At 38.7% G+C, this 25467-nt stretch overlaps 1 protein-coding gene across 1 annotated transcript in view; it reads left to right on the forward strand.

Annotated features, from left to right (window-relative positions):
• Window positions 1-25467, forward strand: part of BARD1 (BRCA1 associated RING domain 1) — a 140759-nt gene that overhangs the window by 80835 nt on the left and 34457 nt on the right. Inside the window, exon 7 of the mRNA XM_036756118.1 lies at window positions 19927-20035. Coding sequence (XP_036612013.1) covers window positions 19927-20035 — 109 coding nt within the window. The remainder of the gene's footprint in view (window positions 1-19926; window positions 20036-25467) is intronic.

The following is a 25467-nucleotide window of genomic DNA, read 5'->3' on the forward strand; positions in this document are numbered from 1 at the left end:
GAAGAAAGAATATTATTATTATTATTTTATTTGGGGTTGTAGCCACCAGATAAAAGTTGTAATCCACCTTCCTCCCAGGTCCTACAGCTATATGTTGATCTACAGCAACAAAAGGGGGCAGGTGGTAGTGCAGTCAACAGAGGACCAGCCCTGGAGTCAGGAGGATCTGAGTTCTAGCCTCAGACACTTACTAGCTGTGTGACCCTGGGCAAGTCATTTAACCCTGTTTGCCTCAGTTTCCTCATCTGTAAAATGAGCTGGAGAAGGAATTGCTAAACTACTCTAGTGCCTTTGCCAAGAAAACCCCAAATAGGGCCATGAAGAGTCAGACAGGACTGAAAGGACTGAACCACCACAAAGCAACAACAAGACAAAGAAGGGGCAATCTCTAAGTATGTGATATCAGAGCCCAGCAAAAGAAGAGTTTACTTAGAATTTAAGATCTAGAAGGGAACCAAACACGCTCGTTTATCTGTAGGCGCTTTGCCTTTGCTGCATGGCAATCTTTTTATTCATCCCTGTGCCCACATATCCCATGTTCTGGACCTCTTCTTGCTCCCTAGCTCCACCTCCCCTCATGCCCTCTCTTGGCAGATGGTTCCCCTGTCTCCTTGCCTGAGATTGAAGCCTTCTGACATGAGCTCCCTCATCTGCCTTTATCCTTACCTCCAAACTTTCGGGATGTCTTTACCTGTCCTCTCCTCCCTTCTCTCCTGTCTCCAAGAGAATGACGTGGCAAGGTTCACCTCTCCATCTGTGCTATCATATTTTCTTGTCTGTCTCAGGATTTCACTTCATTGATTGTTCGTTCTCTCTCTCTCTCTCTCTCTCTCTCTCTCTCTCTCTCTCTCTCCCCCTCTCTCCCTGTCTCCCCTCCCACTCCCCCTTTTACCCCTCTCCCCCTCTCTCTCCCCCTCTCTTTCCATCCCTCCTCTCTCTCCCTCTCTCTCTCTCTCTCCATTTTTGATGTCTTCTCTTTACTCAATCCTTCTTTCTCTAGCAACCTGCTCAGATATGAAAAAGGGTTTTGGGTTTGGTTTCAAAGGACCTGGGTCTGAACTGTGACTGATTTTTTTATCTGCCAGAGTGAGAGTGTTGGACTGGATTAATTGACCAGATGGCCTCTGAGGCCCTTTCCAACTCTTAAATCGATCTGTCACCCCACTCCTACTCCCTAAAAAACAACAACCCACAACACTGTCAAGGAGTGCTCTTTCTCTGCTCTCCTTCCAGTGCCAGACTTATAGAAAGATTATTCTGTATTCACCACCTTCTTAATTCCACTGCTCTGTAGCTCATCACTCCCTCCTTAGTCTTCCTCAGTCTTTCCATAGTGTTTGACACTATTAGCTGCCCAGCTTCCTCCATACTATTCTCTTCCTCCTGAGCTTCTTGGATGCCATTTCTCTCTGTTTTTCTACTCTTGATCAATCTAATTCACGGGTCCCTTACACTTTTTTATAGGTATAGGTGGCATTGAATTCAACCTGGCCTCAGCCACTTACTGGATGTATAACCTGGGCGAGTCAATTAGTCCTGTTTGTCTCTGTTTCCCCATCTATAGAATGGAATAATAACAGCACTTGGGTTATTACGAGGCTCAAATGAGATAATTGTAAAGCATTTAGCATAGCATATGGCGCATAGTAAGCACTGTATAAATATTAGCTGCTATAATTTGTGGTTGTCATTTTATGTGGATATACCCCAGGACTCCTTTGTCTTCTCGTCCAGTTTTTTTTTTTTTTTTTTAGCTTTATCATAATACATTTTAGGGATAGCAAGCAAGTTATGAGCACATCAGATATTCCTCAAGACCCACTATTATACTTCAAAAAAACCTTTGGTTTGACAGTGGGAAGAGCGTGTTTTCCGTGCTTAAATTGTTAGCTCGTATTTTTATAAGTAACGTATATATTTCTATAGAGTTTGTCCAGAGATGTTCACCAGGCGGTGATGTTTTTCAGACTCCCTTGTCAGATGACATTGTGTTAATTACATTAAGCCTTGGAATACTACTGGACTTTCTCAGAACATTTCTCAGGTCATTCAGAACAGATTGACCTAGCACTCTCTGCGAGGGAAAACTGAGAGCATGAAGGATGCTTATCGCCCAGAGTATAGCTTACGTTTGAACGGGCAACTCACTGAATTGGTCTGTCAGTACAGTTTGTCTTAGGCAAGCTCCACGGATAGCAACTGAGCCTGGGCCCCAAATTGAATAAAGCATTTGGTAAATTTGGGAGTGCTTTACATGAGGCCACATTTTTAACGCCACTGTTCTCCCGAACTTACTGATTATCTGTGAATCGCAGAAAACATCCTGGTCTCAGAAGAGTCAGAATGGTGGCTGACCCCAAGGGCAATAGAAAGTTGTGTGAGGGGCATCAGGAAGCTTCGGCCCGTTGCCAACAACACCTTGTGCTTGAGAAGCCTGGTGTAATTCATTTTCAAAGATGTATATGCCCAGAAAATGAAATGTTAAATTCCCGTGGCCACAATAAGGGCTAACCACTACAGTTGTTGAGTTTTATCCATGAAATATGAGAAGTAGCAAGAGGGAAGACTCTGGGATGTGGAGGATTTTTAGAAACTCTTGGACACAAATTTGCACAGGATAATAGACATGGGTTGTAATCTGTATTGGTGGATATGTTCCTAGATCTTTTGGAGTATCTTGATTCGTGTATATATGTGCAGGTAAAGACTTGTTTTTCTGCATAACTCATTGGCTTTTTTGTTTCCCCACTTAATTCAGGTGAACCTGAAAACATTTTTCTGTGTACATGTCTTAAAATGTCCAATTTCCCCCTCAGTGGATAGAGTACTGGGCCTAGAGTCAGTAACACCTGATTTCAAGTCTAGCTTCAACTACTTGTTAGCTGTATGACTTTGGCCAAGTCACTTAACCCCTGTTTGTCTCAGTTTCCCTAGCTGTAAAATGGAGGATGATAATAGCACTAACCTTACAGGGTTGTTTTGAGGATCAAATGAGAGAATATTTGTAAAGCGCTGAGCATAGCACTTACATGGAGTAAGTACCTTATAAATGCTAGCTATTATTATTAAGAAAAAATTTCAAAATCCCTTATTATTTCTAAGCCTTGATTTTCCTTATCGGTAAAATGGGATGAATGGTTTAAGTTAGTGTAGTCTACAGTACTTATTTTAGATAAGCATAATTTGGCTCCTTAAGGTTTCTGACACTTAGGTTTAGTTTTTCTTATCTTTTATTTTTCTTATTGTTGCTTTGGCTTTTAAAAAAAAAATTTCATTCTATACCATTCATGAAGGTGGGCTAGGGTAGTATGAGATTAATTCTTGGCCTTTAAAAAAAAAACTTTCTATACCATTCATGAAGGTGGGCTAGGGTTGTATAAGATGAATTCTTGGCCTTTAAAAAAAATTTCATTCTATACCATTTATGAAGGTGGTCTAGAGTTGTATAAGATTAATTCTTGGCCTTTAAAAAAATATCTCATTCTATACAACTCATGAAGGTGGACTAGGGTGGTATAAGATTAATTTCTATCAAGTTATTTCTTATTCCTACTGTTCATAATGTGGATCGAGGTCTCTAATGAGTGTGAACTTTTAAAAGTATAACAGTTTTCCCCGCAATGTTATCATTTCTTTAAGAACACTAATTTTGTTAAAACTCTTTTTGTACCCCCCACCTCCCCCCCTTTTTTTTTTTGTTGTTGTTAAAAGGTTGTTACTCGAACGTACAAACTAGAAGAAGAGTCAATTTCTCTGGGAGAACATAGCCTATTTTTACCCCTAGATCTTGGGAAGAAAGTGTTGAAAGAATTTGTATAATATGCTGAATTGAAGAGCAGTGGTTTTGTACAGTACTTTTTTTTTTAGTTCAGATTTACTATCTTCCCTATTCATTCAGCTAATATGTTGTATACAAATGACTTATATCGTTTTACATATGATAATTAGAGTTTTTAAATGAAAGAATGGGTGGGAGTCATATATTGGTATCTGAGACCTGATTTCCTGACATCTCTTCCTCTGTTGTATAAATGTCTGTATTGTTAACTGTTGAAAGCATGATACCTCCCCCAACTTTCTCCTTGCCTTCTTCAGTTAAAGAAAAAAAGCTCATGATGAGATTTGAGCTTTTATATAAAACATTATGTGGGTTGGCTTTATGAATTATGCTGATTTGGAAATGCATAAGATTTAGCAGTTAGAACACTTTGCTACTCACTAAGTTTACTCTGACTGCAAAGATATTGGGCTATAAATGGAAAATATTATATGGACCAATGGACCTATTAATTGTCCCTGTAGCCTAGTTAATTTTTTTTAAGTTAATCTCCTGTACAGAGATAATTTATATTTTATGGTCGGGTTGGTTTTTTTTTTTTTTTGGTCATGTATTTGTCCTCTTGAATTCCAGTGTCTTTCTTGGTTCATGGCAAGCTGAGTGACTTGAAATGTTAGATCTCTGCATTTGCAGTCTCACAGTGGTTCGTAAATGCTCTCCACTTAGATGGACTGCCGGACCGGCTTGCTGTGCACGATAAGCTCAGCGTTACTACAAAACTGTCTGGCTGCTTTTCCGTTAGGTACCTGGTGGCCTGTAGCGGTCTCTGCAGCAGGTGCACGTTTAAATTTGATGATAACCTCCTCCTTTCCTCCCTCAGTAATACTCATTTAGTGAACAGTTGTGGGCAGGCACCTGCCGCTCTGTTCTTGGGAAATAAAAGAGGTTATTCCGTATTCTGTACTGGGTGTTTCATTTAAAGTGAAACATCAGTTTGTAGTGGGAAAATAAAGCAAAACATTTTAAGATACTCTGACGGACTGTCCAAACGGGGTGTGTGTTGTTAATGACTCTGTGAGTATGAACCACAAAACTTGCCTTTTGCACCATTTCTCAAATAGAATCCATGCTTCACCAGCTTAATGATGGCAGCTGGTGTATCAGTCAGGAGTTGGTCAACAAAATCTCCAACTTTATTCTTCTCCTAGAGCAAGGCTGGCGAATGAATAGGGCTTTCTTCAAAGGGTCATTCCAAAGAGACAGATTATTTAGGCCAAGTAGATAGCAGCAAGACTTGAGTTCAGATCCAGCCCCAGGCACTTACTAGCTGTGTGACCCTGGGCAAGTCACTTAACTGATGTCTGCCTCAGTTTCCTTATTTGTAAAATGAGGATAATAATACCACCTACCTCCTAGTGTTGTTGTGAGGATCAGATAAGATGGTAGGTGCTTAATAAATCCCTCCCTCCATCCCCTTGGTAATCCGGTGAAGCCTATAGTCCCTTCTCAGAATATGGTTGTTGTTATTTATTTTTAAATTATATATTATTCACTTTTAACATTAAAAAAAATTTTTTTTGAGTTCTAAATTTTTAAAAAATTTCGAGCCTCAAATTCTCTTTCAACCCCTCCCCCACCCATTGAGAATATGAGCAGTATGATATCAGTTATACATGTGAACTCATGCAAAAGATATTTCCATATTAGCCATGTTACAAAAAAGCAAGAAAAACAAAGTGAAAAAAATTATACTTCAGTTTGCACTAGTGTTCATCAGTTCTCCCTCTGGAGGTGGATGGCGTTTTTCATCACGAGTCTTTAGGAATTGGATTGTCTTGGATCATTGCCTTGGTCACAGTAGCTAGGTCTTTCACATGTGATCACTATTAAGAATGTTTTTAAATGCAGGGACAGCTGGGTGGCACAGTCGATAGAGCTCTTCCAGGAGGACCTGAGTTAAAATTTGGCTTCAGACACTAACTTACAGTTAAGTGACCCTGGGCGAGTCATTTAACTCTGCCTCCAAAAAACAAACGGACAAAAAAAATAATGTTTTTAAATGTATAAAATAGAATGCATAGCATTACAAAGGAAACCAACTATAGTTATCCCTTCCACTTTCCCTGTCATGGTTTCAATATGTTGTGGGTTGGCATAAGAAATTAAATGGAAATTTGGGGGGAGTTTTACTGAAGCTGTAGATGATGCACAAAGGCCAGTAGATGACGCAGGAAAAGTTTAGAAACTTAGAAATGCAGGAGTGTTTTTATAAAGGCATTCTAGTAGACTCTGGCATCATATGAGAAAAGGCTAAGTCCTTATTTGATTTCCTGAAGGAAAATGAAGGTGAAGGGTCTGCCCCTATGGATTTTACTCATATTTTCCAGATCGCCAGGGCACCACACCCCAATCCCCTGATGTGGAAGGGACAACTGTATAATGAAGTACATTTACCTATATATAGGGGTCTATGTGTATGTATGTATATGTGTATGCATTATATATGTGGATATGTATATGTGTACGCGTGTTTGCATATGCATGTGTGTATATGTGCAGATGTGTGTGTGTGTGTATGTATGTATATACATAGATATTCACAGACCCCATGTTAAGAATTCCTTTCTTAGCAGATCTTGGAAAGGCAGGTCCAAGATCAGAAAGAATCCTGCATTTGAACCAAAGGGCAGCATATCTACTACAGGCTCCCCCGCTGCCCCCATGGTTGTCTCGTCTTCCAGTCCTCTGGGGCTGAGCTCCAAATGATTCATTTATTCCTGGCTTATCCCATATATGAGCAGATTATGTTAGTTGCCAGTCCTAAAGGTTCTTCCTGGGTCCCTTATTTCCTTTTCAGTAGAGTGGATAAATAAAATTTGGTACTTCTCTACGCCACGTTGCAAAGCATCCACACATTTTGGAACGAAAAGCAGGTTTACAAGATGCAGAGTTAATTTCTTGATGTTGGTACAGCTCTGAAAGGACTCATGAGACTAAATCTTAAGATAGGACATTTTCTTTGTTAAAAGAAATGATTGATTCCCATACCCTACCACGATGGTTAGCCCCTTTGATCTAGCAAAATGTTACACAACCAATAGCCTCTCAAGAGGTGTGAGACAATCAGAGATGGACCTGAAATATAAACTACTGGAAGCCTGGGAAGTTGTGGGAAAATGAAGGTGTTTTAAAAAAAAATACATTTTAGTGGCTCTTTGATCTCAGGTATCACTGCTCTCTCCAATGAGGCAGCTTTCAACCCATCTATTCCTAGTTCCCCCCAGGTAGTTCTTGTCCATATCTTTCCATAAATCCTTCATTTTAGGTTTATCCAGTGGGCTGCAGTTTTTTAAAAGAATATTTTGTGACTATCCACTCTATGTATCTTGAATATACCAATTTATACTTGTTGACTCCTCCCATCAGAATATAAGATCCTTGAGGGCAGGGACATTTTATCACCAGGATTTAACATAGTGTCTGGAATGTAGTAAGTGCTTAAAAAAGTGTTTATCGTTTGGGAGTTTTTATACCAGTCCTGGGCCATTTCAATCTGTTAAATTATAACTTCTTATAATTATAAATTATTCTTATGTATATATATATATATATATGTATGTATGTTTTACGTATCTTTTATTTTTTACGAGTCATTTTTTGAATACATCTCCTGCCCCTAGGTAAATGCCCCCAAACAGAGATTGTGTCTAACAGCGATGCAGCATTCTGTGCCCAAAGGCCACCATGTCTCTACTGAGAGGAAGAAAAAGTGTTTCATTACCGGTGTTCTGGAAAGGAGATCGCTCATCACAGTGGATGGAGTGCTGAACCTAGAGTCAGGAAAACCTGATTTCACCTCCAACTCTAGAAACTCAGTAGCTATGTGACCCTGGGCAAGTCACCTAACCTCTGCCTCAGTCCTCACCTGTAAAATGAGGACAGTATTAGCACTTACCTCCTGGGGTTGTTATGAGAATAAAATGAAGTAATATTTGAGGAAAAAAAAACACTCTATAAACCATAAAGTGCTTATGTAAATGCCAGTTATTATGAAAAATTCTGATCTTTTAATGTTTTAATTTAAACTATTGGGATGAATATGCATATTATTCATTTCTCACTCTGCTACCTCCTTATGTTTCTGAAGAATAATTGAAACTAGATCGTTGAATTATCTGGCTTATTAACCTCCTGTATTGTTAAATAGCCCTGATTCTTTCTTATGATGTGAAGTACATTGTCTCTGTTACCTGCTAATTTCTGTTCTTATGTGTGTTTTTTTTTCTCTCCTCCGTTTGGGAGTTGGGGTGCCTTACCCTCCTGACATAATTCTTTCTCTGTCCTTGTTTTTCTGCTGTAGGCAAATAGTAGAATAGCTGCATTTATTGTTGTGTTATATCTACATGGAATGAAAATAATGTCGTTGTTCCTTAAAGCGTACAGAAGGCATTAACATATCTGCTGCCTGTAGGTAGTTACTAATGTTTTAATTAATGTCTCCTTTAAAAATTTAGAGAAATCATTAACTTCTTAAATGTAAGAATTAGAGCATATGGGGTAACGGGTAGAATGCCATTTTAGAAAAATAAGTTTTAAAAAGCAAATGAAAGGCCACAGTAAAATGCTAAAAAAACAGATTTTGTTAATGATGATGATGGTGATGGTGATAACAGGAACAATGAACTAACATTTATCTAGCACTTTCTCGGTGGCACTCACTGCTTCTAAGCACTTTACAGTTATCTTATGTGACCCTCACAATAGCCCTGGGAGATTGAGGCTATTATCCCCATTTTTACAGATGAGGAAACTGAGGCAAACTACTTAAATGGCTTGCCCAGGATGACGTAGCTAGTCAAGTATCTGAGGCTGGATTTGAATTTGGGTGTCCCAGACTCCAAGCCTGCCTAGCTCGTACTGTGGTATATTTACTTCCTTGATATTCCACTGTTGAACCAGAGTTCTAATGGTAACAGCCAACATTGATACGTAGTGCCTTAAAGGCATATTACAGATATTATCTCAGTTGAGCAACAACCCTGTGAGGTCGGTGTTACTGTTGTATCCTCATTTTTCAGATAAGGAAACTGAGGCTTTGAGAGATTTTTGCCACTTCCCCAAGGTCGTACAGCTAGTAAGTGTCTTAGGCAGTATTTGAACTCGGGTCTTCTTGACTCCAGTTCTGGCACTCTATCCATGAGGCCGTCTGACTGTTGCGCTTCTAGAGAACTCGATGATTCGGCAGAGGACTCTGAATAGGAGCGTTTTTGCCACCTTTAGGATCTGTGGGAAATTGTGTTTCTGATGAGAAGCTTTGCCGTAACTTTAAGGGGGACAGGGGAAGGCGCCTGCTTGACTTGGTATAATCCGTTTTTCTTTAATTCATTTCTCAGAATATTCTAACGACCACCACTTGGCCATCGAGCCTCAGTGATTCTGCTTTGTCTGCCGCCGTCGTCTTCCTCGTATCACCCTTGTTTGGTTTTCGTGCTTCTCCCCAGCCCCCGGATCCTTTCACCCTTACACAGCTTGGAGAGGAGCCTTTTTCCACCCCATAGGCTCTTGTCTGTAGGATATGACAGTGCTGTGATTAAGTCACCAAAGCAGGGGCCTGACTCATTCAGTTCTTCATCCCCTTTGGGGCACATATTTTACTGGTAGGATTAGGTGAGAGGCCTGAAATAATGAAAAGTGAAATGAGCAGCACCAAGAGAACATTGTGCATAGTAACAGAAATATTCCCCTAAGAACAACTTTGAATGACTGATTCATCCTGAGTCTCACCAGTACTCAAACCAAATACAAAGGACCTATGAAGGCAGATGCTGTCCGCCTCCAGAGAAAGCACTGATAGCTCAAAGTATGTATGGTATGAATACGCAGTCATATATGCCCGTATGTGTATATATGCACATATAGATGTCTGTATACATATATGTATACGCACAAGAGACACACGTACATATAAACATATACACACATATATGCACATACATATGTTTTATATATACACAAATGTGTGTGTTTAATTACAGAGTTCTCTAGGGTAGGTTGGGGGGGGAGGGAGAAAAAAATAAAAGTGCAGAAAACAAAAGAAAACTGAGAAGGAAGCACAGAAAAGCAGGATAGTTTTGAAAATATGTGGTGTTTATTACAGTTTTTTTTTTTTAAAGTAAACAGTTTGAAATGGAAATTTCATGATTTTATACTGAATCCTCCCTTTATGTTATGCTAGGTACATGGAAACGTTCTTTGATTTGTTTTTGTCTTTTTGTCTTTAAGTTTAAAATGAATAAAAAAGAAAAGAATTAGGTGAGAGGATATGGGATAATTGTGATGCTGCTGCTAAGGGTGGTGGAGGCCTGACAACAAATGGTTCCTGAGAGGTTGGCAGCATTTTCTCAAGCTGAATCCCAAGGACCCTTTCTTAAGAGGCCTTTCTCTGTTTCCTGTCCTTCTGCCCACCAAGTCTTTGCTGACTTGTCTGAGTTAGCCGTCAGCAAATCCCTTATTTCAACCTAGACATGCAGGATTCCCATGAATTAGTGAATGAATGGAAAAACTTTTTTTTAAATATGTACTGTATTAAAAGTACCATATTAAATTTGGGGGATATAAATAATTCAAATCAATTGAATTAAATAAATTTTTATTAAATGCCTACTATATACCAAGTGCTGTGCCAAGGACTGGGGATACAAATAAGAAAAAGAAAGACAGTGCCTGCCCTCAAGGAGGTTACCATCTAATGAGGGGGAAGACAAAACCAAAAAGGCAGTTGAAAAGTGCGGGGAGGGACGTACCCAGCATGGGGACATGATGTTCTTTGCAGTGGAAACCAAGCATAGCCTCTGATGGAAAAATGGGGAGATACCCGCAAAGGTCTGAGCCCTCTGTAAAGAAAGACTTTGGGAGGGGGTTATTTCTCCACCCTCCAGTCCTCTGGTCAGAAAGGAGACGCAACTGAGAGAGTTGAAGGTACTGAGTATCAGGACCTGAGTCTTTTGCTTGGTGAAGAGATTTCAGGTGATCAGCTTATCCTGGGGGAGGCAGGATGTTTTGTGGAATTGGAACCAAGCAGAGGGAAGGAGAACAAGAATGACTTTGAGCTCTCAAAGAACTCAGATTCTAAGGAGGAAGCCACACATAGAGATGAGGTTTTAGCTGCAGGTCAGACGGAGAGTCCCAGGAGTCCATAGGGCATGGCATCCAGGCAAATGGTAACGCATCTTTTGTAGTTTTATTTCCATTGATTAAGTCATAGCTCTTGAACCATTTAATGGTGACAAAAACTTTGGGCACTTTCAAACAACAAAAAACTTTTAAGGAATACAGAGAAGACAAAAACAATGGACACAGGCATTTATAGCAGAAACTAAAAAGTCGTCCACATGGGAACAAGAGAATAGATTTCTGTCAAGATTTGTGTGCTGTTATTTTCATCCTCAGTTACTGTGGAGTCACCCCAGTTGAACTCTACCAGATACTTCTGTCTTTATTGTTGTCTGTCCTTAGTGATGTCATTGGGTGATGTCTTGACTTACGCATCAATTAGATTTAAGTGAGGCAGAGTGCACAAAGTGGTCAGCCTCACTCTCTCTTCCAGAGTCAGTGAAGTCTATTGGTGAGAAAGAAGTCAAGAGGACTAGGGATGGCTCGGCCTGCATTGGATGACTTTGGCATCTTCAATGCCTGACCAAGCTCTAAGCGCTCCGCAGCTCCAGCCTAGGTGCCTTTGTGGCCGTTGGAACAAATCATTCTCACCTGCCCATTGCACCAAAAGAAGTCTTCATATGCTTGGGGTAGGCACCCTCCTAACTCACCAATGGGTTTGAGGCCTCTAGGTTACCTTCAACCTGGTTTAACATCCTGCAGAGATGGCTTACCTGGGTGTGGCTGCTTTGCATGCTACAGCTTCCTGGAGTCACAGGTGAGAGTTGGGTGGCAGGTGGATGCCAAAGGTGGATGAGCAGCCCTGAAAAGGGCTCACACCAGAGGTGCTACTCCTCCTGAAGCACTCCATACACCCCACTTCCATCTTTAATGTGTTGTATGAAGAAAGAGAAACTTCTTCCTCATATGGAAAGTGATACTTCTCCTTCCTCATACAGGAGATGATACTTCTTACTCATGTAGAAGGAGATACTTCTTTCTAATATAGGAGATATTTCTCCTTCCTCATGTAGGAGATGATGCTTCTTATTCATGTAGAAGGAGAAGATACTTCTCCTTCCTAATATAGGAGATACTTCTCCTTCCTCATACAGGAGATGATACTTCTTACTCATGTAGAAGGAGATATTTCTTTCTAATATAGGAGATACTTCTTCCTGCTATAGAAGGACATAGCTCTTCCTCACACAGCACATTCTAGAACTAAAGAAGATGACAGTGAGGAAACAGAACACTAAACTGTGTACACAGGGAAGAAATCCATGTGGGAGGTGACATTTGATGGTGATGATGATGATGCTGTTAAGAGCCACAGCAACCTTACAGTCCATCCGGTCCAACCTCCTCAGTTTACAGATGGGAAAACCAAGGCCCAGAGAGGTTGCGACTTGTTCAGGATCACAGAGCTACTAAGTGTTAGAGCTGGGATTTTTAACTGTGTCTTGTTGAATCCGAGTCATGTTTCCCTTTGACAGTTCTAGACTTTTCCCTGAGGCGGAGTTCTGTGACCTTCCAAAGCCCCCTCTTATTACTTAATGATAAATACTTGAAGCAAAAAGGAAAAATAAAGTATTGAACAAATCCTTCTTTGAATGTCGTTATAACATAGACAGTTTCCATCCACAAAATGTTTCATTTCTTCATAAAAGCGAACTGTCCAGAATCTTTCTGCCTCTAAAAGCTTAACTAATGAAAGTTTCTGAAGAGGTAAGAACGATAAATCTTCAACTGTTAGCTTTAAAAAAAAATGTTTTCATACAAGAACCCAATTACAAATAGAAGAAAAATTTATTGGATAATTTGTTTTAAGGCTCAGAACAGTGACTAGCAGCCAGAGTGCTAGGATGAGCATTGAGTCTTGGGTTGGAATCCCTGCTCTGCCATTTGGCTACCTGTCCTTGAGCACAGTCACTGTCCTTCTTGGGTTTTCCGTTTCCTCATCTGTAAAGCTCTAGGCTTGTGCTAGATGACCTCCAGTCTCGCTTCTGCCTCAAAGTTTGTGAAGTAGGCTTTTATTCCAGCTAGGTTATTAATGATCATTTGGGATGGCAGTGTGTCAGGGGTGTTAAAAGATGGGAAGGGAGAAATCGAAGAGGTGGCTTCAGGGAGCATTTTTATAAAAATATAGCACCAAGCCATAACCATAAAGAATGCGAGCCAGTTTTGCCCAGTAACTTAAGAGTAAAATTTTAAATCTTGACAGATGCTATTCTTTCTAACGTGGCTTTTAGAATCTGAGTCATATGTAATCTGAGTGAAATCTTTTGAATAGTCAGAGGATTTCTTTTTTAAAAGGCATTAATAGATATGAGGTCTTCAGAACGCTACATGTAAAAGGCATCGCTGGGGGTGAATCCTAAACAGTTTTACATCTAAATGCAGTATATCAAAAAAAAAAAATTCAGAAAATCTTGAGTTTGATCATGTGTGTGACCTTGGGCATTCAGTCACATAACTATTCTGGGCTTTGATATTCTCATTGGTAAAATGAAGTGTGTGAACTGAGTGGGTCTCTTTTAAAGGAAAGAAACAAAGCAAGCATTTATTAAGTGCTTACTGTTTGTCAGGCTCATAGTGCAAATATTTTCTCATTTGTTCCTTACAAGAACTCTGAAAGGTGAGTACTATTATTCCCATTTCATAGTTGAGGAAACTGAGACAGGCAGAGGTCAAATGACTTACCCAGGGTTACTTGGCTAGGAAGTGTCTGAGGCTAGATCTGAACTCAGATCTTCCTGGCTCCAGCCCTGACATTTGATCCATTGTACCACCCAACAACCTAAAGTGTCTTGTATCTCCAGATCCAGGATCCTATATGAAAAGAGTGTTTTTGAGATGTTTTATTTCACTTAATTAAAAAAATAATATATTTTTTTCCCAATTACATGTAAAAATTCAGTTTTTAACCTTTATTTTTTGCAGTTTTGAGTTCCAAATTGTCCCACTTTCTCCTATCATTGAAAAGGCAAACAATTTGATAAAGGTTATACATGTGCAGTCATGCAAGACATTTTACCGTATTAGTTGTATTTCATTAAATTTATTGACATCACCAGAGTCACAAGCAGTGCTGTTGTCCATGTGACCTCGAGCAAATCATTTAACCACCCTGGGTCTCAGCTTCCTCATCTGTAAAATGGTGGTGGGGTTGGTCTAGACAGCCTCCAAGGTCCCCACTAGTGCTTAATCTATAATCTAGGTTTGTACAGGGCTTGTGAACTTGGATGGGAGAAAAAAAAAACCCTAAAAACTTGTCTTTATTTTCCCTAACCTCTAATTGGAATTCAACATTTCTCTTAATTATAACTGTAGGTAATGAAACATTAGTCTGAAGAGAGATCCATACTTTTGATCAGGCCACTAAAAGGATCCGCGACCCTAAAATGATTTCAGAACTCCTGCCTCGTACCAAACATCCACGCTCTAAGCGGCTACCCCTTTCTTACATTCCAGCTCCCACTGTCCTTCTGACAGGCTGGGCTGTGACACTAGCCAATCCACCGGGCTCCATTTACTGCCCGCACCCATCCATCCATCCTATTCACAGTTCGAGTAATCCTACTCAGAAAACAGTCATTTGTTCGTAGTATATCATCCCCCCCTACACACAAGCCCACAGTATCTATAAACTGTTGCTTAGATTCCAGGCCATCTGCTGTGGCCATCTCTACAGCATGATTTCTCATTAACAGCCTACACAGACCGACCCTGCTCGCTAAGCTAATCTATTTGTGGTCCCCAAAAAGCTTGTTAATTTTTCTTCGAGGCATGCACCATCCTCTCAAACTCAGTTATCGTCCACTCTACCAAAATGTACCTATGAGTCTTGACGCTCACAACCAGTCATCTTGGGCCAGTGGATGGAGTCCTGGGCCTGGAGAGTCAGGAAGACCTGAGTTCCAATCTAGCCTCAGACTCCATTTCCTCATTTGTAAAATGGGAATGATATCAGAACCACCCAGCTGTGTGATCCTGCATGAGTCACCTAACCTCAGTCCGCCTCAGTCTCTTCAACTGTAAAACGGGGGTTATAATAGCTCTCACCTCCCAGAATTTTCATGAGGATCGAATGAGATAATATTTGTAAAACATCAAACCCACTGTCTGGTATATAGTACATGTTTTAAGAAATTCTTATTCTCCTCTTCCCCCTTTTCTGTGATATAATAAATGATCATGGAATCGATGGGAGAGGGTAGGAGAGAATTTGGAACTCAAAATTGCAAAAAAACCAAAAGTTAAAAATTGTTTTTTACATTTAATTGGGAAAAAAATAAAATACTAATTTTTTAAAAAATTAAGTGAAATAAAACATCTCAAAAACACTCTTTTCATATAGGATCCTGGATTTAGAGATGCAGGAGACTTATGCTGAGTTCACATACAGCCTTAGACACTTTCTAGCAGCGTGACCCTGGGCGAGTCACTTAAGGTCTGTCTGCCTCAGTTTTTTCACCTGTAAAATGGGGATCATAGTACCTCCCAAGGTTGTGGTGAGGATTGGGTAAGATAATATTTGTAGAGCATTATCTGTATCTGCTCACAGTAGGCATTTAATAAATGCTGATTCCTTCCCCCCTTTCTTTGTTGTATAGTAGAAAGATCATGGGACATGAAACGAGGAGACGTGGGTTTGAATCCTGATTGTGATACACTTCATAGCTATGTGACCATGTTCTAGATTCTCTCTGAGCCACCATTTCTGTGATGGGGGAATAATATCAGTACCACCTACTTCCAAAGGGTGGTTGCTTGGTGATCCCCTTATAAAGTGCTCCACGAACGCACAAGGTCACTATTCTTCAGCATTTATGTGAAGCACTGAGAACAAGTCTGACAAACAGGGGTGGGAAGGGATGAGGGAGAGCTTCTCAGACGGTCCTGCCCTGGTCGCTGTTTGCTTAAGAGCGGACAGAACAAAGCCTTACTGCTCCTGGGATTGCTGCCCCCGCTCCACCCTGCAGTCTGCTGCTAGGGTGAGCAGGCAGTTTGCAGCAGCTGAAGCTATGATTAACAGAGGGGGTTCTGAAGGGCCAGTTGTCCACAATTTACCCGTATGGATGGTTGGATACTAAGGCACCGCCTTCTCTTGTATCATCATTTACGTGTCATTTACGAGGTGTGTGCAGTGACAGCTCATTTTTTGTTTTACTTTATGCATTTAAAAACATAGCTTTGAGAAGAGGTTCACAGATTTCACCAAACAGCTAAAGGAGGTCCATGACACAGAGAAAAGTGAATAGTCCCCTGTATTAAACAGGGCTGCCCCAGGCACAAGATCACTTAGGTTGAGGTCCTATGGCATACTACTGATGCAAACTATGTATTTTATGACCACAAAGCAAAAATCACTCACCCTTGTTGGTGTCACCACTGAGCAGTGGTGACTTCTTAGGGAGTGGTCTCTTTAAGGAAAGACCCTGTGATTCAGAACAGTTATTCTCACCAAAGCCTCCTTCACTGTTGAATTCACAGGTCTAAACTACAAATATGTAAACATACGTATACACGCAAGGTACTGTCCTAGAGACAGGAGGTATAAAGCTTGCCTTCCCCAACCATCACGTTGGAATGGTAATTGCCTTCTCGTTTTTAACCTTTCTCTTACTTTGATACTGAATTTGACTTTGGCTGTAATGAGTCCGTGATCTGACTATTTGTAAACAACCCTTCCTGAAGTGACTCCCACTCTAGTAATCAGTTATTTTTTTTTGTCTCTTAAACTGTGACCTTGAGGAAGGTCTCTAGGATGTTGGATGGCCCCTCTTTGGAGGATTTATTAGAAAACATAGGTGAAAATTGGCCAGGGTCAGAAGACACGATGGGATTGTGGTCTGCGCTATTGTACCCTGAGAAATGAGATCACAGATCCTTTGAAGTTGGAGTGTTTAATGCCTTAACCAATAATGTGATATAATAAATGACATTTTTCTTTCTCTGGCTAAATTGAATTGAAGGATTTTTTTTTTTGTAGCAGCTTGATTTAAAGATGCTTCTCCTTAGATGCCAAATTCTTTTCTTGATGCTGCATAACAATATAGGAACCCCTTGACAATGTTTAATAGGTTAGCTCTCCCATGATGCCAGTCTGAGGTTTGACCAATTACCTTTTAATCTGAAGCATTTGTAATGTGCCATTTTCCAGCTCGTCAGTAATAGCGGAGAGCCAAGTCAGCAGTCCAGTGAATTGAGTGCGGATGGCCAAGAGTCATGTGGAATCCAAGAGAAAAGATCCATGAGTTCTAAATGCTAAAGGACACTAGAGACTGGAGGACTACTCTTTGTTTTATTCTCAGTTTCTTCAAAGCTACATATCTTCTGAGTTTGGGCTATTCTTGATTCCTGGACTGGCCTAGCTAATGATAGGAATTCAAGTGATGCTTTGAGTCCTTGGTTGCTTGTATTGCTGGTAGTGTTTTCTCTTTATTGGAAGAAATTCTCCTCTGAATGTCATCCTGTTATCATTTATTCGGTGGCACAAAGTTTTGTTTCTTCAAGGAGCACTGGCTCAGGAGTCAGAAGACTCTCATCTCTGATATTGTCTTCACTTCCTGGACCTCAGCTCTCTCATCTCTAAAATGAGGTTAGAAGTTATAGTCCCTATAATCTAGGTTTGTACAGCGAATTTCTGGTGGCATGGTAATTTAACAAAGGTATTTTGCTGTTCGTTTTATTTTTTAAAACAATTTTTAATTTTTACCCTTGTTTAGTTTGAAACTCGGAATAATGATTATGTCAGATTTACATTTCCTGAAGTGAGATGATGAGAAGGAAGGGAGGGAGGGAAGGAGAGGGAGGGAGGAAGGAAGGAAGGAGTGGAGAAGGAGGGAGGAAGGAGTGGAATATAGATAGGGAGAGAACCTGGGGTGGGAAAAGGAATCACTTAGGTTTTAGGAAGAAGAAAGACATCTCATTCAGTTACAGGGCAAATTAGATTTGTTCCAGTTAGACGTTTTTATATTACAAAACAGGGCAAATTAGATTTGCTACAATTAGACGTTTTTATATCATAGATATATGTAGAGATACCTTTATTGCATGATCCCAAAGATTAATTCTAATCTCATTAACTATGGTGGCGCATTGTTAATTGTGAGCTTAAACTTTATCAGCGTTTTTAGTCTGTTACATGCAACTATGACTTTACGTATTACATATACACATGTAAAACTCAACTTAAGTATGATGTATGCTGGAGTGACTGGAACTTTTCACATCTATGTTGTTTAGTCATGTCCTACTCTTCATGACCATATTTGGGGTTTGCTTGGCAGAGATACTGGAGTGGTGTTTGCCATTTCTTTCTCCAGCTTATTTTACACATGAAGATACTGAGGCAAACAGGGTGAAATGATTCGCCCAGAGTCACACAGCTAGTTAATTGTATAAAGCCAGATTTGAACTCAGGAAGCTTGAGTCTTTCTGACTCAGTCCTGGCGCTCTGTGCATTATGGCACCATCTAGCTGTCCTCTTCATATCTATAGGGTGCCCCCAAAAGCCTTAGTGAACTGTAAATAAGCTTAAAATAATATAATAATTTAATAAAATGAGTTTTAATAAGTTTAAAACTTTGCTAAGGCTTTTGGAATACCCTTTATAGTATGAAGAATTTCAGGCTCTTTAGTTTCCTAGCCATATTTAAGTGCAGATGAATTTTGTATGGGTATCTATATGACTGCATTTACATATGTATCCAGTAGCTGCATATAAGAGACTAAATACTGATAAAGTTTAAGCTCACAATTAAAGCTTGTTAATAAGGTTTAAATGGCACTAAAACTTTTGGGACACTGTGTCTAAATTGCTTAACAGAAGGGTGGCATGCTTTGTGGCTTATTATTGTGACAAGACAAGCTGGTATGCTCATCGACACAGTACTCATTCTCCCAGCTCTCTATTTTTGCCCTCTCTGTCCCCCATACCTGGTGTGCTCTCCTTTCTTATCTCCACCTCCAGAATTTCTGGCCTCCTTCAGGGTTCACCTTAAAAACTACCTTCTGTAGGAAGCCTTTCCTCATTTCCTCTCCCTCTAAGGTTACCTTCTCTCTACTCTGTATGTATCATGTATATATTCATTTGCATGTTAGATCCCTCCATTAGAATGTAAGATTTTTGGAGATAGGGGCTGTTTTTGCCCCTCTTTGTGTTCACATCAATTAACAGGTAGACATAATAAGTGTTTAATAAACACTTATTGAGTGATTTTGGGCCTCTATTCACTCATCTCAGAAAGGAAATGGAGTTGAGCCAGGATAATCTCTAAGGTTCCTTCCAGCCTTCATGTCCTGTGACTCTCAGAACATAATTTAAGGTGTGATTCATATCCTTCTGTGATCCATATTTGCCCTTTTGCTCATTGCAGTAAAAATCCCTGATTATAATGGACTATAAATAGTTAAATCAATTAATTTAATAAATTAAGTTAAATTAATTAATTTAATAAATTAGTTAATTTAAGAAGTAGCCCAGTCACTGTTTTATTTGCTTACTTTTAAGTAATGTAGAAGAATTGTGTATCAGATGGATTTAAATGCCTGGCTCATGAATTTATCTCATTTGTATATTTGTTTGTATAGAGCCTGTTATACACGGAATGGTGTCTATTTGTAATTAAAGCTCCCTCCCCCTGCCCAAGAGCCCCATGATTATGATTAATGATTAGCAAGCCATATTTTTTTCGTCGCTGAAAAATAACAGATTCATAAAAAGAGATCTATGTGTAAGCAGAGCAGCATTACATTGAGTAGGGAATGCAGTCTTTTGATTTGGCATGCTGCTGAAATTTCATCGTCAAATATGGCAGCTTGTGGCACTGGATCCATCTGCCTTGTGTGAAATTCTGACTTGTGTATTTTAGTTAAAACTGCACATTAGTAAGGAGATTGAAAACACGACTCCGCTAAATACATCCATTTCGTTAAGAACCAAGTCACATATTTTATTTACTTAAACCCATCTGTGCTTATTTTCCCAGAAACATATTTGGTCTCCGGCCTGTGGATTATGCAGACACTGAAACTATGAGATCCGTATTGTCGCTGCCCGAGGAGAGTGAAATACACAAAATTAGTCATTGCTCAGGAGTAAGTATGGATTTAATTTCTTTAAAATTTACCATTTGGGTGACTACCAAGGTCATGGGGGTGCTTTGTGGGCTTGTTAGCTACCTGTCACCCCCCACACTCACAAACACTGAGAAAAAAAACATTTCATACTTAGGAGAACACAGAAAAGAGGGTTCTGTATGAAACTGAATCTTCATTTCATGCTTTTTTTTTTTTTAAAACATAAGATAAATTCTTTGTATTACTTTTAAAATGGTCCTACTTGTCTGTGCTTCCTGGCTGAATTTTATTCTATTTTGTGCATTTAAGAAAATGTTTTAGGCAGCTAGGTGGCACAGTGGATAGAGCACCAGCCCTTGAGGAGGGCACCAGGAGGACCTCTCAAACACTTAGTAGTGTGTGACTCTGGGCAAGTCACTTAATTCTTGATTGCCATCCCCCCAAAAAAGGAAACAAAATGTTTCAATGGCTGGCTTTTTAAAAAATCACAATTGCTAAATGTCCCAACCCCATACTGCTTCCCCTCATCCCTACCCCATGCCCACCTAAAAACTGAAGGAAAGTAGGGGAAAAAACTTAGAATTCTTTTAACAAATAAGCATAGCCAGTCAAAATGAATAGCAAAATGCTCCATCATTGGTCCTTTGGACCAATGTAGGTAATTGTATTAATTAGAGTTCTTAAGTCTTTTGCTGTTGCTTTTCTTTACAATATCGTTTTCTTTATGTAAAATTGTTCTTGAGTTCTTTTCACTTGCTTTGCTTCAGTTTGTGATAATCCAGAATTCTCTAAATCACTTTTTCAGTTATTTCTTATGGGAGGATAATAACCCATGACATCCATATACTACAATTTGCTCAGTCATTCCCCAGTTGTCTAAGAGGATATAAGGCAACCCCTTAGATTCTAGTTGTTGGCTTTCCTTCCTTCCTTCTCTCCCTTCCTCCCTCCCTCCCTCCCTCCCTCCCTTCCCCTTCCTTCCCCTTCCTTCCCCTTCCTTCCCCTTCCTTTCCTTTCCTTTCCTTTCCTTTCCTTTCCTTTCCTTTCCTTTCCTTTCCTTTCCTTTCCTTTCCTTTCCTTTCCTTTCCTTTTCCTTTCCTTTTCCTTTCCTTTTCCTTTCCTTTTCCTTTCCCTTTCCTTTCCTTTCCTTTCCTTTCCTTTTCCTTTCCTTTTCCTTTCCTTTTCCTTTCCTTTTCCTTTCCTTTTCCTTTCCTTTTCCTTTCCTTTTCCTTTCCTTTTCCTTTCCTTTTCCTTTCCTTTCCTTTCCCTTCCTTCCTCCCTTCCTCCCTCCCTTCCTTCCCTTTTATCTGTCTTTTAGAGTCAGGAAGCTTGCTGTTGCTTGTAACTCTTCCCTCTCTGGTATAAGAAAGATAAGGTATAATAAAAATAATAACAATAATATAATAATAGCTAGCATTTATATAGGATTTTAAGTTTTACAAAGTACTTTATATAAACATTATTTCATTTTATCCTCACAACAACCTGAGGGGGTTATTATCCCCATTTTACTAATGGGGGAATTGAGGCAGACTAGTTAAGTGACTTGCCCAGGGTCACACAGCCAAGACTCTTTCCATCCCATCTTTTTTCTCTTTTGTATTGAATGTATTTTTATAACAAATAATTTGTGTGTATGTATTCAATCCTATTTTGTCTATTTCAAATGAGGGAAGTTCATCTGATGTTTCCTGCACTTCTTTATGTACTCTAATTCTGAAAAATAGCAAATTCCATACCTTTCTTTCTCCTTAGTCAGTTGGTGAATTCCTTCTTCTACCCTTCTCTTTAAATCCTCAGGGGAAATTCAATCTATCCCCTAAGACCTCTTTTTCTCATTTAACTCCCTCAGACGACTTTGAAGACATTAATGTTCTAAAGGGACATTTGTTTATTCTCTTCCTTTTAGAATATTAGCACTGCATCATCATATAGCTCCTTCTAAATGTTCAAATAAATTTCTTTTTGGGTTTTCTGAATTTTCCAAATTCCTATTCAAACTTTGGTCTTTTCATTAGAAGTGCTTTAAAATTCCTGATTCCATTGAAGATTTTTTTTTTTCTTACCATAGGATTATAATCAGTTTTGCAGGGTAAATTATTTTTAGTTGTAAGCTTCTGTAGCTTTTGCTTTTGGGTATTGTATTTCAAGACATCCTCTTAGTAGAAGGTACTTATGTTTTATGGAACCCTAATTGTGCTCCTTTGGTACTTGAACTACTTCTATTTGGATACTTGCAGTAGATTTTCTTAGAGATTTGGATTTTGGCTCTCATATTACTAGGACTTTTACATTTATTTGCAGGTTCTTTTCAGGAAATGATTGGTAGATTCTTTCTGTCTTTACCTTGCCTTCTGATTCTAATAGATGCACAGTTTTTGTTTATTATTTCTTGAAATTTCTTGAAATATAGTGTCCAAGATTACAGTACTATGTCACTAAGATCATATATTATGACTAGGTGAGATTCATACCAGGAATGCAAGACTGGTTCAATATTAGAGAACGTATAAGCATAATTGACTATAGTTGACAGTATCAATAACAAAACAACAAAAGTCATATGATTATATAAATAGATGCAAAAAAACCCCTTTTTGACAAAATACAAAACTCATTCTTATTAAAAAAAAAACCACTAGAAAGCATAGGAATAAATGGTAGTTTTCTTAAAATAAGTAGTATCTTATTTAAAACTAAGATCAAGTATTTTCTGCAATCCTAGAATCCTGTCCAGTAAGATCAAGAGTGAAGCAAGGATGTCCAGTATCATCACTGTTATTCAGTATTATACTAGAAAGGCTAGCTATAGCAATAAGACAAGAAAAATAAATTGGAGTGATAAAAATAGGCAATTAGGAAACAAAACCATCACCCTTTGCAGATGATGCAAAGTTGGAGCATATAAAATAAAATAAATCATGAGCATTTCTATGTATTATCAACAAAACCCAGCTAAAAGAGATAGAAAAATAAATTCTACTTAAAATGACTACAGATAGCATTTAAAATATTTGGGAGTGTACCTGCCAAGACATGTCCAGGAATCATATGAACACAATTACAAAGCACTTTTCAGACAAATAAAAACAGATATAGACATTTAGAGAAATATTAATTGCTCGTGAGTAGACTGAGTGAATATAATAAAAATGACAATACTACCTACATTAATTTACTTATTCAGTGCCATACCAATTAAACTACCAAAGAATTATTTTATAGAGCTAGGAAAAAATAATAACAAGATTCATCTGGAAGAACAAGAGATCAAGAATATCAAGGGAATCAATGGGAAAAAAAGTGAAGGAAGGCAGCCTAGCAGTACTAGATTTCAAACTATTCTACAAAGCAATAATCATGAAAACAATCTAGTAACTAAATAAAAATAGTGATAGATCAGTAAAATAGATTAGGTACACCATATACAAAAGTAAGTGACTACAGTAATCTTGTGTTTGATAAACCCAAAGATCCAAGCTCTGGGAGCAAGAATTCACTCTTTGACAAAAACTGTTGGGAAACCTGGAAAGCAGTCTGGCAGAAACCACACATAGACCAACATCTTACACAATATACCAGGGTCAAAACGGGTGTGATTTAGACATAAAGGGTGATAGGATAAGCAAATTAAGGGATCGTGGAATGGTTTGATTGTCAGATATATGAGCAAAGGAAGAATTTATGATCAAATAAAGAGATAGAGAAGATCACAGGAAGTTAAATGAATAATTTTGATTACATGAAATCAAAAAGGTTTTGCACAAACAAAACCAATGCAGCTAAAATTAGAAGGCAGGAAGCTGAGGAAGTTTCTCTGATAAAGGTTTCATTTCTCAAATATTAAATAAGGAACTGAGTCACATTTATAAAAATAAGAGCCATTCCTCGATTGATACATGGTCAAAGGATATGAACAAGCAGTTTTCAGAAGAAGAAATCAAAGCTATCAATAGTCACATGAAAAATGCTCTAAATCCCTGCAAATTAAAACAACTCTGGGGTACCATCTCACAACCATCAAATTGGCTAACATGACAGAAAAGGAAAATGACAGATACTGGAGGAGATGTGGAAAAATTGGGACACTAACACACTATCTTTGGAGTTGTGTACCAGTCTAACCATTTGAACTATTCCTAAGACCTGTAAAACAGCATACTCTGACCCAGAAATGCCACTATTAGGTCTGTATCCCAAAGAGATCGAAGAAAAAAGAAAAAGGACCTATATGTATAAAAATATTTATATCAGTTCTTTTTCTGGTGGCAAAGAATTAGAAATTGAAGAGATGCTCATACATTGGGGAATGGCTGAACAAGTTGGGCTTTATGATTGTAATGAAATGCTACTGTGCTAAAAGAAATGATGAAGAGGGTGATTTCAGAAAAAAAAACCAAGGAAGACTTTATATGAATGCAAATGAAGAAAACAGAACCAGGAGAACATTGTACACAGTAACAACAATTTTGTAACAATGATTAACTGTGAAAGACTTGGCTACTCTGATCAATATATTGTGATACAGAGTAGTTAGAAAGAACTGATAATAAAAATTGCTATGCACCTCCAGGATGAGCAGTGTAGGTTGAAGCATTTTTTTTTTCACTTTCTTTATTTGTATTGATTTGTGGGGTGGAGGGCAACATGGCTAATAAGGAAATCTGTTTTGCATGAATTCAAAAAATTAAAAAGTAAATATAGTGCCCAGGCAATCTTTTTCTTCTTTATATTATAGTATTTGAAGACTGATGATTTTTACACTGTCTCCCTTGTTTTGTTTTCTAGGATGGTTTTCTATTTCAGATAGCTTGTTTTTTCTTCAATTTTTTTTTCTTCAATTTTTTAATCTTTTGATTTTGGTCTAAATTTCTTGCGATTTCATGGAGTCATTGATATATTTTAACATCTATTCTAGTTTTCAAGAAGTCTGTTGCTTTGGGAAGTTTACCTCTTTATTTTCTAAACCACTCAGTCTCCTTCCAAGTCTTTCCTCCAGAGCTTGGCTCTCAAGCCAGAGTTTGTCCCATCCCATTATAGTGATTTGTGAAATGAAAGAATTGCTCCAAATTGTTCTGAAGTAAAAGCCTTTATGGTGATACTTTTAACTCTCCTTGACACATGCTTAATTGTGAATCAAATTACACAATAATGATACTGAGCACTTATGAGATACATAGAACCATTCTAGGCTCCAGATATTGATTGCCTAGACTTGCCATTCACCATTTTCCCACTTAGGAAACACTTGAGAGAGGAATAGACCAAGCGAATACATGGTATACTTTATTACCTTGAAAGTCTAATTTAACTGTGCAAGGCGTTATGTTGTTGTCTTGAAGCATGCTAGTGTGATAACTCCATCCCTATTTGCAAGCCAAAGTGGACTCATAGCCATTTCCTAACCTTGAACTGTTCGTTGTTCCTGTCATTCTGGATATCTGTTTGGA

This window comes from Trichosurus vulpecula, chromosome 4 (assembly GCF_011100635.1).
Source record: "Trichosurus vulpecula isolate mTriVul1 chromosome 4, mTriVul1.pri, whole genome shotgun sequence".
Classification (NCBI taxonomy): Eukaryota; Metazoa; Chordata; class Mammalia; order Diprotodontia; family Phalangeridae; genus Trichosurus; species Trichosurus vulpecula.